Source organism: Canis lupus, chromosome 37 (genome assembly GCF_048164855.1).
Source record: "Canis lupus baileyi chromosome 37, mCanLup2.hap1, whole genome shotgun sequence".
NCBI lineage: Eukaryota > Metazoa > Chordata > Mammalia > Carnivora > Canidae > Canis > Canis lupus.
The window spans coordinates 15,732,297-15,746,364 of NC_132874.1; the positions used below are offsets into that span (position 1 = coordinate 15,732,297).

General features: G+C 43.1%; 1 protein-coding gene across 1 annotated transcript in view; it reads right to left on the reverse strand.

Moving 5' to 3' along the window:
- Positions 1 to 13,037, reverse strand: part of SMIM13 (small integral membrane protein 13) — a 28,571-nt gene extending 15,534 nt beyond the window's left edge. Inside the window, exon 1 of the mRNA XM_072814109.1 lies at positions 12,880 to 13,037. Within this exon, the coding sequence (XP_072670210.1) occupies positions 12,880 to 12,955 (76 nt within the window). The 5' untranslated portion in view covers positions 12,956 to 13,037. The remainder of the gene's footprint in view (positions 1 to 12,879) is intronic.
- Between the last annotated feature and the right edge of the window lie 1,031 nt (positions 13,038 to 14,068).

Consider the following 14,068-nt stretch of genomic DNA (forward strand, 5'->3'; position numbering starts at 1 on the left):
AAACTATGAAAGCTTACAAAAGAAATATATAAATAGAATAGCCCAATATCTAGTCAAGAAAACTGAATTCGTAGTTAAAACTTCCCCCAAAAGAAAAGTCCTGGCCTAGATTAATTCTACTGAATGTTTATGAAAGAAAGCATACGAATTGTGGCAGACACAGCTTAGTAACCTGAATGAGTCAAGCCATGTGTAATTCTTAGGTGACCTTTCCCTCCTTTGCGTATGGACAGAACCTGTCATCTACTTCCAACCAAAAGAATATAGCAAGAGTGAGGAGATAGCCACTTTCTTTACTAGGTTATATGATAAAGACAGTAAGATTTTGCAAATACAATTAAGGTCTCCATCAGTTGATTGTGAGTTACTGAAAAGATAAACTACTGTAGGTGGACCCAACTCAATCAAGAGTAAATCTTTAAAAGAGAGACTGAGACCTTCCTGGGTATCACAGAGATTCTCCAGCGGGCTTAAAGAAGCCAGGCACTGTTAAGTCCTACAGTCCGTCACAAGGAACTAAATTCTGTCAGCAGTCTTAAGAGGCAGGCTTACAAACACTCTGAATTCACTTGTGAGATGGAAAGCAGAGGACCTAGCTAAAGCCATACCAGATTCCTAAACCGTGAGCTAATAATTATATGTTGTTGTAGACTGTTAAGTCTGTGGTGATTTGTTACGCAGCAATAGAAAATATCCTAATTCCAAGCAAACTCTTCCAAGAAGTAAGAGGAACACCTCCCAACTCACTTTTGATGAGCTCTTACGTGATCCTAATGACAAACCTAGATAAAGGGATTTAGAAAAACTACAAATATTCCTCATGAATGTAAATAGGAAAACCTTAAATGTTTAATAAATCAAACCCTACGACATATAAAAAGGAAAACCCAACAGTATATAGAAAGGGTGTCTGAGGAATGTAGGATTGCTTTACCATTCAAAACTCAATGAAATATATCATATAAACAGACTTAAAGAAAAATGACATGATCATCTCAATGCAGAAAAGGCATTTAGAAAGAAATTCAACATCCATTGCTGATTTTTTTTTAAAAAGTCATCAAAATAGGAATAGAAGGAAAACTTTTCTTTGTGACCTGATAAAGAATATCTACAAACAAACTACAGCTAACATGAAACTGAACAGTGAAAGACTAAGTGTTTCTCTCCAAAAGATCAAGGAGAAAGAGCTGCTCTCACAACCTTTCAAATTTCAATGCTATACTGGAGGTACAATGAGGCAAAATCTAAAAGACATAGACACTGGAAGGAATAGGTAAAACAATCTTGCAGTTAGTATGAACCTCCGAGCAGAAAATCCTTATGGAATTTACAAAAAAAGAAAAAAAAAAAAGGTATTAAATGATTTTAGCAGTTTTGCAGAATACACTGCCAATATACAAAAATCATTTGTATTTCTATAATTTCTATATATTTGTAGCAAACATTAAATGAGTACCACATACAATAGCATCAAAAATACGAAACCTTTACAGTTAAATCTGACAAAATTAGTGCAAGAACTGTATCATATACTGAAATCCATAAAATGTTGCTGAGAGAAATTAAAGTCCTTAAAAGAAAAGAATAAAGAGATACAATATGGTCATGGGTCACAACATTAAGATGTCTGTTCTCTCCAACTTCCATAGGTCTATTTTAACAAGTTGATTCTAAAGCTTATAAGGAAATGCAAAGGATCTAAAATAGCAAACATTTTGAAAGGAATAACACAGCATTGCCTACACAATTGGTGTAATATACACCAAAGAACAGAATAGTCCAGAAATAAACCCATACATATATAGGATTGTTGTGCCCAAGACTGTGAATCCGAATCCAAGAAACCACCGAGGAGCCGACACGGAGGCAAACACACGAGGGTTTATTTACAAGCTCGAGCTTGGGTCCAAGTATACCCGACACAGTGGAGCAGGGACTTGGACCCTGAGACTAAGAGGGGTAGCAGCTTTATAGGGACCAGTGGCCAATGGGATATGCAGAAAGTTGCACAGTCATGTCGGTCCACAGGCAGGTGGCCGATTGAATTACATTTTACCCTAAAGTATCCATTTGAACTGGCCTATCACTGAGCTGATTTCCGATTAGGGTTTGCCCTGGGTTTGACTAGGGTGGGGCAGTGCCCTAAGCAATAAGCAGGTCAGCCTATCACTGAGCTGGGATTTCCGATTAGGGTGTGCCCTGGGCTTGACTAGGGTGGGGCAGTGCCCTAAGCAGGTCAGCACAAGGTGGGTGCAGCACCAAATGGAATCAGTCCTGCTCTGCTTGTCCAGGGGTAGGGGATTTTTGTTAAATTTCCTGGGTCCCACAGGATCAACTGATTTTCAACAATTGCCTTTTCAGTAAATGATGCTAAAACACCCTTATGTAAAAAAGAACCCTGATCCTTAACTCAAATCATACACAAAAAATTACTTCAAACAAAGTATTTACAAAACATGTATCTGATAAAAGATGGTACCCAAAATACATAAGAATTGTTACAACTCGATAACTAAAAGATAATGCAATTTCTTAAATGGGCAAAATATTTAAACAGACACTTGACAACATAGCTGTTGGCAATGGACAATGTTTGGTAGTTTCTTATAAAATTACCCACGAAAAATAAAAACATATATCCCCCTAAAACTTGTAAATGCATGCTAATAATAGCAGTAATACTTGTAATAACCCAAAACTGGAAACCCTAACCTCTACCAATAAGAAAGTGAATTAAACTATGGTATATCCATCCAATGGAATATTATCCATCAATTTTAAAAAAAATGAATCACTGCTACAACAACACAGATGGATTTCAAAATCATTATACTAAATGAAAAAAGTCAAATACAAAACCAATGCTGCATGGTTCCATTTACATTACATTCTAGAAAAGGCAAAATTACAGTTCTGGAAAGCAGTGCAACTGTTGCCAGGGGCTTGAAGACTGACTAAAAGGACATGAGGGAAACTTTTGGAGTGATCAAAATGTTCTGTATCTTGAATATGGTGGTGGTCACACCTCTGCATACATTTGCTAAAACTCATCAAATTTTGTACTTTCTCTTCACATTTTTCTGTGAGCAACACCTTTTACCTTAGCCTCTCATTATCTTTGAAATGTTTATTACCCATTTTAAACTAGGAAAAGTTTATATTTTTAAGACCCGATTTTTTTTTTTAAGATTTTTATTTATTTGAGAGAATGAGAAGCAGACTCCCCACTGAGCACGGAGCTGGACAAGGAGCTAGGTTCCAGAACCCCAAGATCATGACCTGAACCGAAGCCAGATGCTTACCCAACTGAGCCACCCAGACGCACCCCTCCTTTTTTAGGTACCCCTTTCTAAGACCAGATTTAATCTTTGAAAAATTATTTTCCACACATTAATTTATATTTATTCACTTGTACCTCAACGTGACATGGATAAGCAGAAATATACAGGTTCTCAGTAATCTCGGATTCTATTATTCACATTTGTCTACTGGCTAAAATTAGAGGTTGCGTGCACTGCTCAAGTCACACAGCTAATAATGTGACAGTGCCAGTAGTCTATAAAGCTAGTTCGGCCAGAGTCCAACTCTGTTCACTAACTCCCTGACCTTGCTTGGCACAGCAGGAACCCAGGACTGGGCACAAGAGAAAGCCTGCAAATTTCAGTCTGTCTATGGTCTGTTAAATCAGGTTGAACTAGGGAGGACAGCCAAGCCAACCCCTGGAGAAAGGAAAATGTGTACATCAAGCCAAACTACTTCCTTCTCCTCGTGTAGGCCCACACTGATACACTCCTATGATCTAAAGACAGGCAGGGCATAGTGCCATCACCGTCGTTTGGGTCATGCTACAATCAGGCCAACACCACTCCCAGCCCCAACACTGTTGCCTCCTTATTTCAAACTCTCATCAACCCATTAACACTAACCTACCTGGTTTCCTCCCTCCTAGCCTCCCACTCCTCACTTTATCTAGCACAGACTATAAAATTCCTGCTAAAAACTCTTAGCTCCCCATTGCCTATCAGAAAGCATAAATTCTGCAGGAGGTGCACATAAAATGCCACTATCTGGATGCTTCCTGCCTGCATCTCTAATCTCATCTTAGCCAATTCTTCAAGAACTAAAAGTCCATTCATTATTCACTGAGCACCTACGGGGTTCCAAATACCATTCTCATTGGAACATTATCGGCCCCATAAGGAAGTCTAGGCAAAAATAAAGCATTGTAAGGGGAAAAGGGGCAGGTGTATGGGAGGCTACTGTCTTACAGAGAGGTCAGGGAGGCCTCAATGACAACTGGAATAAGAGTGACAAAGACAGGGAGAAGGCTCCAAGATCAAGAATGTGGTTCTAGATATGCTCATTATACTGTTGTTTAGGAATGTTTATAATCCCATCTCCAGCCTCCCTTCCTCCATGGAGTTCAGAGATGGAGCTGAAATTCCCCATCCTCTAATTCTGTTTAGAATTTTTAGTGACCAGCCTCTGCCCTCCAACCACCTCAGGGCCCCTCCCTGAGCCCACTTCCTAAGCATAAATTCAGGCATGGTCCAAGGCTTGCTACACATAACAAAAGATGCTACTATTACTACTCAGTAAATTCTAAGGGTTAGGGGAACTTTTCTGCAGAGACCAAAGACAAGGATCAAATACAGTATTATCTCACTGAGAAGAACTCAGTGCTTCATGACTGCTCTTGGAGGCATAGGCAAAGAAAAACTGTGTTTAAAAGAAAGGTAAGGGATCCCTGGGTGGCTCGGTGGTTTAGCACCTGCCTTCGGCCCAGGGCGTGATCCTGGAGACCCTGGATCGAGACCCACGTCAGGCTCCCCACATGGAGCCTGCTTCTCCCTCTGCCTGTGTCTCTGCCTTTCTCTCTCTCTTTCTGTCATGAATAAATAAATAAAATCTTAAAAAATAATAAAATAAAAAATAAATATAAGAAAGGTAATTATATCACAAAGGACATATATGAAAAACCCACAGCGAATATCATTCTCAATGGAGAAAAACTGAGAGCTTTTCCCCTAAAGCAGGAACACAGGAGGGATGTCAACTGTCACCACTATTGTTCAATGTGGTACTAGAAGTCCTAGCTTCAGCAATCAGACAACAAAAAAAGAAATAAAAGGCATCTGAATCGGAACATAAGTCAAATTCTTCACAGATGACACGATACTCTAGGTGGAAAACCCACAAGACTCCACCCCAAAATTGCTAGAACTCATACAGGAGTTCAGCAAAGTGCCAGAACATAAAATCAACATACAGAAATCAATTGCACTCCTATACACTAATAATGAGACAGAAAAAAAGAGAAACTAAGGGATCGATCCCCTTTACAATTGCAAAAAACCATAAGATATTGGAGTAAATCTAACCAAAGAGGTAAAGGGATCTGTACTCAGAAAACTCCAGAATATTCACAAAAGAAATTGAGGAAGACACAAAGAAATGGAAAAACGTTCCATGCTCATGGACTGGAAGAACAAATATTGTTAAAATGTCTATGCTACCTAGAGTAACTATACACTGAATGCAATCTCTATCAAAATACCATCAATTTTTTTTACAGAGTTGAAACAAATAATCCTAAAACTTATATGGAGCCAGAAAAGACCCCAAATAGCCAAAGGAATGTTGAAAAAGAAAAGCAAAGCTGGTGGCGTCACCACCAGACTTGAAGCTCTATTACAAAGCTGTAATTATCAAGACAGTATGGTACTGACACAAAAACAAACAGAGATCAATGGAACAGAATAGAGAACCCAGAAACAGACCCTCAACTCTATGGTCAACTAATCTTTGACAAAGCAGGAAAGAATATCCAATGGAAAAAAGACAGTCTTTTCAACAAATGGTGCTGGAAAAATTGGACAGTCACATGAAGAATACAACTAGACCATTTTTTTTACACCATACACAAAAGTAGACTTAAAAATGGAAGACCTACGTGTGAGACAAGAATCCATCAAAATCCTAGAGAACATAGGGAACAACCTCTGTGACTTCAGCCAAAGCAACTTCTTGTTAGAAACGTCTCCAAAGGCAAGGGAAACAAAAGCAAAAATGAACTACTGGGACTTCATCAAGATAAAAAGCTTCTGCAGAGCAAAGCAACAGTCAACAAAACCAAAAGACAAGCAAGAGAATGAGAGAAGATATTTGCAAGTGTCTTATATAAAAGGCTAGCATCCAAACTCTATAAAGAACTTCTCAAAAGAAACGGGCAAAAGACATGAACAGACACTTCTCCAAAGAAGACATATAATGGCCAACAGACACATGAAAAAATGTTCCACATCATTCCAGCATCAGGGAAATGCAAATCAAAACCACAATGAGATATCACCTCACACCAGTCAGAATGGCTAAAATCAAAAAGTCAGGAAATGACAGATGTTGGTGTGGATGCAGAGAAAGGGGAACCCTCTCACACTGATGCAGCCACTCTGGAAAAGTATGGTGGTTCCTCAAAACGTTGAAAATAGAGCAACCCTATAACCCAGAATTCCACTAGTAGGTATTTACCCCAAAGATACAGATGTAGTAATAATTTGTACTGAAAAATCTTTCTTTCTTCAAATATATGAGGACCTGCTACATGCCAGGCACTACTCTAACATCCAAAAATAGAGCAGTGAACTAGTCAAACAACATTCCTGTCTTCACAGAGCTTATGTTCTTATTGGGGGAAAACAAACACAAAATAGCTCATTTCAGAAAGGGCTAAATGCTCAGAAAACCAAGGGTCAGTGAAATAAAGAAAAAGTCAATAAGTTACCCTAAGTGGACAGGGCATGTGAAACCCAATGTGAAACCTGAATGAAGAAGAACCAGTCAAGTGAAAAGCCAGAGGAAGACTGAGGGCAAAGGCCCTGGGGAGAGTACAAGGTTGGCCTGTTGGCAGAATGATGAGTAGTGGGGAGGAGAAGGGAGAGATGAATGGAGAAGCGGGAAGGGCTGTATCACACAGATCCTTGTAGCCACAGTAAGGGATCTAGACTGTATTTCAAGGGAAATGGGAAGCCACTCAAAGATTTATTTTTTAATCTTTTTTAAAAGAATGGTAAATGTTCTAGCAGAGCAAAGGAAATGAAAATCTGGATGGCAGGACAGAGGGACAGCAATTGGAGCCAAAATTCAACAGGAAACTATGGAAAAGATCAGGATTTGGGGCAGGAAGAAGAGTTGAGGAGGGAAGAAAAAAAGAATTTGCTGAAAGTCTATCTACAAAACTGTCATGCAGGCAGCCAAGTCTTAACATCCAAGCAGAAAATGAGAAGGTTCTCCTCTGAAAAGATGGAACACCCACAGAGAAGAGACCTCTAGATATCAACAACTGGGGATTCTCCGAGGGAAGAAGCAAACTTGATGTCAGGACTGACACTGAGAATTTATTACCATCCTTTACTTCCTCACCCTTAAATATAAATTCAGAACAGAGCACTGGACATTTGTAAAAATCTTCAGTCATAAAGAGTCCAAAGCAAACAACCTGAAAGAAAATACATGGAAGAAATAAAGGCAATACAGGGAGAAGAAAAACACTTTATTAAAAACTACAGTTGACCCTTGAACAACAGAAGTTTGAACTGTGTGGGTCCATTTATACACAGAATTTTTTCAATAGATATCATCCAGTATTATGTATTTTCTCCTCATGATTTTAATAACATTTTTTCACCTTATTGCAAAAACAGTATATAGTACATATACAAAATATGTGTTAATTATGTTCTCAATAAGGCTTCTAGTCTACAAGAGATTATTAATAGTTACGTTTTTTGTTTGTTTTTCAAAGATTTTTATTTATTTATTCATGAGAGACAGAGAGAGACAGAGAGAGGCTGAGATACAGGCAGAGGAGGAAGAAGCAGGCTCCATGCAGGGAGCCTGATGTGGGACTCGATCCCGTTAACTCCGGGATCATGCCCTGGGCAGAAGGCATCCGCTAAACCATTGAGCCACCCAGGGATCCCAGTAGTTAAGTTTTTAAGGAATCAAAAGTTATCCAGATTTTCAATGAGCAGGGGTTGACATTCCAACCCCTATGTTGTTCAAGGGTCAACTGTATAACTAGTATGGTTATAGTGAAAAGATATTACATAAAGAAGAACAAGTACTGGCAAAGCAATGAGAAAACAAGGACGTTCTGAAATTTAAAACCAGATAAATGAAAACATAAGAGATAGAAGATAAAACCCAAAACACTGGCCGAAAAGGAGAGGAGAAATAATTAAAAAAAAAAAAAAAAAGGATATAAACATGTAATACCAGAGAATTAGCTATGAAGTCCAACATCCAACTAACAGAAGTCTTTTTTTAATTGAAAGGACCCAGAAAAATGGAAGGAAGAGAAATATACCAAGGCATATCATTATGACATTTCAGAATAACAATGATAGAAAAAACTACCAGAAAGCATCTAGGAAGAAAAATCAAGTTACTTACAAGGACAAAGAAACAGAAGGCATTAGAGTTCTTAAAATTAGGCCTAGGAAGCTAGACATCAATGAAGTAATCATTTTTAATGGATGAAAATTATCTACCACCTGAAATTTATTCAAATTATCAACCAACTATAAACGTAGAAGATTTTTCTAGACACTTGATATCAATTTGAACATTTTGAACACCAATGAAAAATATTTTCAGGCAGGCATTAGCTCAAAAAATGATCTTCCATGCATTCTCTCTCAGAAAGCTACCAGAAAATGTGCTCTTGCGTAACAAGATTACTGGGGCACCTGGGTGCCTCAGTCAGTTAAGCGTCTGCCTTCAGCTCAGGTAATGATCACAGGGTCCTGAGATAGAGCCCCACCTCAGGCTCCATGCTCAGCGGAGAGCCTGCTTCTCCCCCTCCTGCTCCCCCTGCTTGTGTGCACTGTCAAATAAGTAAATAAAATCTTAAAAAAAAAAAAAAAACCTCAAGACTTCAACACCATAAACTGAGCAAGATGATAACATGAGATCCAGAAAACAGGGTCTACAGCAGAGAAAGTGAAGGGCAGACTGAGAAGAAAGGAGAGCTCTGGGATTGGGTAAGGGAATGGGGCTAGAGGGTAATAACTTGCACATACAAAAAAGTAATACTAGGTAAATTAAAAACACAACTGTTAACTTTAAGAGAAATGAAGAACCACATAAGAAAGGAAGTGTAGTCACATTACTATTTGACAAGCAGGGACTATTTACACAGTTAAAATATAAATCTTGGGGTGCCTGACTCTTGATTTCAGCTCAGGTCATGATCTCAGGGTCAAGCCGCGGGTGGGGCTCTGCACTGATTGTGGAACCTGCTTAAGATTCTCGCTTTCCCTCTGCCCTTCCCCCATCCTCTAAAAAAAAAAAATGCAAAATATAAATCTTGCCTCTCAAATGAATCAAAAGTTACCATTTACTAATGGCGTGCAGGGGAAGAAGTAGGGACTCCACCAAGGTTTATAAGTTGCAAAATCAAGAACTAGGTATAAAATTATTTACAAATATGGAAATAAATTACTAGGAGCTGAAGGGAACTACCTTATGTCTTTAGTACTACTAACTTTTGGAACTTTCTTTTGTTAAAAACACTTGAGAAAACACAATCTTAATACAAGAGTCAGGCTAGTATGCGAAAAGTGGATTATAAAGAAATTAGGGGAGAGAAGGGGGCAAAAAACACTAGTTAAGAAATCAATGCAAGCTGAGGACAGTGCCAGTGATCACAGACAGGGAGAACCTAGTTCAGATTTCTTAAAGAGATAAAATGAAACTTCCAGATAGAGCTGGTATTTGCAAGAACAAGGGGACGGGATGAAAGGAAAGGGCAAAATCAAAGATGACACCCACATCCTTAGCTGCTGGCAAAATCTGAGACAGGAAGGGAGCAGGGCAGAAAACAGGTGACAGAAATAGAGAATTCTGCTTCAGATGTATTAAGTCTGAGATGTTTTTTAGATCTCTAAGTGGGGCTATCAAGAAAAAAACGTTTGATGCATGAGCCTTGGGGGCGGGAGAAAAGTGAGAGCTGGAGATGTCAATTTGAGTCATTGGTTACAGTTAATATTTCAATCTCTAGGACTGGAGTAAGGTATCATAAGGAGAGAACAGACAGAAAGAAAATACCATTATATCTCAGAAACATAAGAGAAAATAGCATTTATCTCATGGAGTAAGAGCAAGTACTAGTCCATAATATTTTTATCTCAGAAACAGAAAGATGATAGCTAGCTAACTAGACATATCATCAATAAACTGATATATGTAATTTAAATACCCATGAATGTACTGGGAATAATGTATTTCCTACCATAGACTGCGATCCAAAAACGTTTTAATAAGAAATTCTAGGGCGGGGGTGGGTGCCTGCCTGGGTGGCTCAGTTGGTTAAGCTTCCAACTCTTGGTTTCCGCTCAGGTCATGACCTCATGATCATGGGATCATGCCCCATGCTGGGTTCCTCACTCACCTCGAAGTCCACTTGAGATTCTCTTTCTCCCTCTCCCTCTGCCCTTCTCCCTGTTCTCTCTCAAATAAGTAAATAAAAATTTAAAAAATATATATATATATATAAAGTCTAAGGGATGAGAATCCAGGAAAAGACAAACAACTAGGCACTATGGTAGGAAGGACAGTACGAATGTACAGTGTACAAAAGCCAAGAGAATTACTTTATGGAAGCAAGGCTCACCGGTATAGAATGAGTAGGAGACGTAAAATACAATTAGGACTAAGCAACCATGGACTTGGTAATACGGAGGCCGTTTGCTACTGACCTTGATGAGGGCCATTTCAGTGAATGGGGACAGTGGAAAACATTTCAGCATGGATGAGAGGCAAGAAGGGACACAAAACCAGCACACACGAGAGAAAGAAAACCGCCCCAGGAACCCGAAATTTGAAAATGGGCATTCGCTGTGCGAAAGAAAGAGCCAATCAGTTCTAAAATAAAGCAGGCTATGAGTTTCTCGGGGCAGATCCGTGTCACAGGTTTCTAATCTCCGACGTGACTGTATTTGGATAGGGCTTTTAGAGTTACTACATTTTAATTAAGGTTAAAAAAACTCATAAGGGTGAGGCCCTAATCCAATATGACTGGCATTCTTACTAGAAAAGATTAGGGAACAGGTACAGAGAGGAAAGACCACGTGAGGACACGGGGAGGGGGAGAAGGTGGCATCTACAAGCCAAGGGGAGAGGCCTCCGAGGAAATCAACTGTGCTAACACCTTGATCTTGGGCTTTTAGCCTCCAGAAGTGTGAGAAGATAAATTTCTGTTGTTTAATGTCTCTGGGTTTTATTATGGCATCCTTGCAAACTAATACAACGCCCAAGAGCCTCAAGTCTAGCTGGGTCCTTCCCTCACCCCCCACAAGCCCCAGGCCCATCCTAGTCAAAACATGAAACCACTCCATCATTAGCTCTCCCAACAAAACAGTGCTTCAGTGACTTCTTCATAAAGCTCTTCGTGCTGGACCATTCCAATCAAAATAAGATGTTCTTTTGCTTATCACACCTCACCTCGCATTCCACAATATTTTCTGAAAACAAAGGCACGGCATTTTTAGAAAAATGAGTACAATCAAAGTTAACTAGCTATTGGGAGCTGAGAACAAATATGATATAAGTAGCAATTGGGAATTTTGCTGCCCCAGAGGCAAGTTCGGCAAATACTCTATGCAAGGTTTTGTATGGTCTCTACCTGTCGCACACATCCCCACCTCCCGGCAGCTTGCATCTTCAGATCAGAAAAGAAAGCCTTGCTTTCCTCCTTCCTCACGTGCAAACAAATCACAAAGATCTGGTCTTTCCTTCTAGAATCTTAAGCATCTACAATCAGCCCCAAATCCGGACGTCACAAGCAGGAAACCGAGAAAGGCTTTTCAATTGTTTTACCATCACAAAAGCAAGGCTGTTAACTCTGGTTCCTTCCCGCCACAAGAAGACAAACAAAAATATAGATACAAGTACGTAAATATGAATATGCAACACAATACACAGGTAAATACAAATCCATATGTATGCATTTGCAGAAGTGCACGCGCATCTTCTCCAAACACAGCTGATAGTGCGCATTTAGTACATTCATCACGGAATGAATAAGCCCTATTAGAGCATGTATTTTTATGTCTGGCCCATGAATGTCATCGACCTAAACCCACCCTTCGGTACATTGGAATTACGGAAAATTAAAACTCACGGGCACCCGGTTTTCAATACTTCCCCCCACCAAAAAAAAAAAAAATCATCACAACTGCTCGGCCACTCTGCGAAGAGACCCGCAGTTATCAGTTTACAGTTATGTAAAGAAATCAAGACCTGAAAATTGCGCTAATATTACCCTGAGAAGAAAGTTTTACATCCTCTGATCCCAAGAAAGCAAACACACAAACAAAAAATCACAGCAAACAAAACAGCACCATCATTACCAGACTTGAGAGCTGGGGTGCCCGACCCTGGAAGGCTGGCACGGCAGGTGTTTCTCGGGTTCGGCTCAGCCCCCACAGCTCCGCCGCAAGGTGGTTCAAGCCTCCCCGACCTGCCAGCGCTCCGGACCCCAGCTCTGCCCCTAGTATCGCCTGATTCGAGGGAGGGAGACGGCTCGGGGTTCATCGGGGTCGGAACCCCCTGCAGAAGGAAAAGGGGGGACCAACCCCTTCACCTTCGAATACAGGCCAAGGTTAAAGTCCGGGCGCTGGAGCCCGAGCAGCAGAGTCTCTACCTGCTCTACCCGCGGTCGGGCCGCCGGGCCCGGCTCCCGCCCCGCGCCCCCGGCCCCCGCCCCCCGGGCCGCGGCTCCCGGCTCCCGGCTCCCGGCTCCGTCCTCCCGGCGGGGTGGGGCGGGGCGGGGCGGCCGGCGGAGGGTCACGGCGCCCGGGGCCGCGCACTCACCGCACACCATCAGCAGCAGCACGACCAGCAGCGTGGCCACGAACACCACCAGGGTCAGCCCCACGTTGTGCCACATCTTGGGCGGAGGACGGCGGGCGGCGGGCGGCGGCGCGGGCCGGGCTCGAGCGCCCCCGGGGGGCGGGGCGGGGCGGGGCGGAGCCGGGCGGGGCGGCCCCTCCTTGGCTCCCGGGCCCGCGGGGCGCGCGCGGCGTGGGCGCCCCTACCCGGTCATCGCCCCCGGGAGCCCGAGACCCCGGCGGAGGCCGGCTGCGCTTCCATGGCGGACGCCGCGCGCCCGTGCACGGGACAGAGGGGGCGAGCGCGGGCACGCGCGGCGGCCGCACCGCCCAGGTCGCCGTCCGCCCTCGGGGCAGCGGGGAGGGGGCTCCCCTCGGCGCGCAGGACCCGCGGCTGACGCCTCCCGGCTCCCGGCTCCCGGCTCCCGGCTCCCGCAGCAGCGCTCGGCCCCAGTCCCCTCCCCCAGCAGCAGCCCCGCTCGAGCACGCCCACCGCTCTCCTCCTCCGCGGCGCGGGGCCGCCTGGGAGATGGAGTGCGGAGCCCAGTGGAGGCTGTTGGGGGCCGCGTCGCGGGAACTACGACTCCCACAATGCACCGCCGGCTCGGCCGCTGGGCTTCACCCTCCCTCGCTCGCTCGCTCGCCCCCTCGAGCCCCAACCTCGGCGGACGGATTCTCGGAACTCGCGTGGTCGGCGCCTCTGCTGCGCGCTGCGAAAGCGCCGGAGTGATTGCAACCATCGTCCCGCACGTGGAAGTCGTTGTGTTCCAGCGTCGGCGGAGCGCGGAGAGGGAAGGAAGGGGAGGCAGCTGCCTGCAAAACTGGCTGCGTGTGAAGCTCGCCCTGTGGATGGGGATGCACGTTGGATGCTTGCTTGGGCTTTTGAGGAAATACCCACGCCCGTGCCAAAGCCAAGAGCTGGAGGCGCGGAACCTCCCTCTCCAATCCAGCCACCCCCGAGTGTTGGTCTAGGTTTTCCTGAGTACTGTATTCCAGAAAGGGTCCTTGAGTGACTTAAGTGCTTCTGCTTAGCCCTTATTTCACCTGAGTCGTGGACGCAATCCAGGGACTCCTTGGAACCAAGCGACACGTGACCCAGAGCTGAAGATTTTGCCGCCCTGGCTTGGACAGGTCACTGCGAAACAAGACCACTTGATAACCCCAAGTGCTCG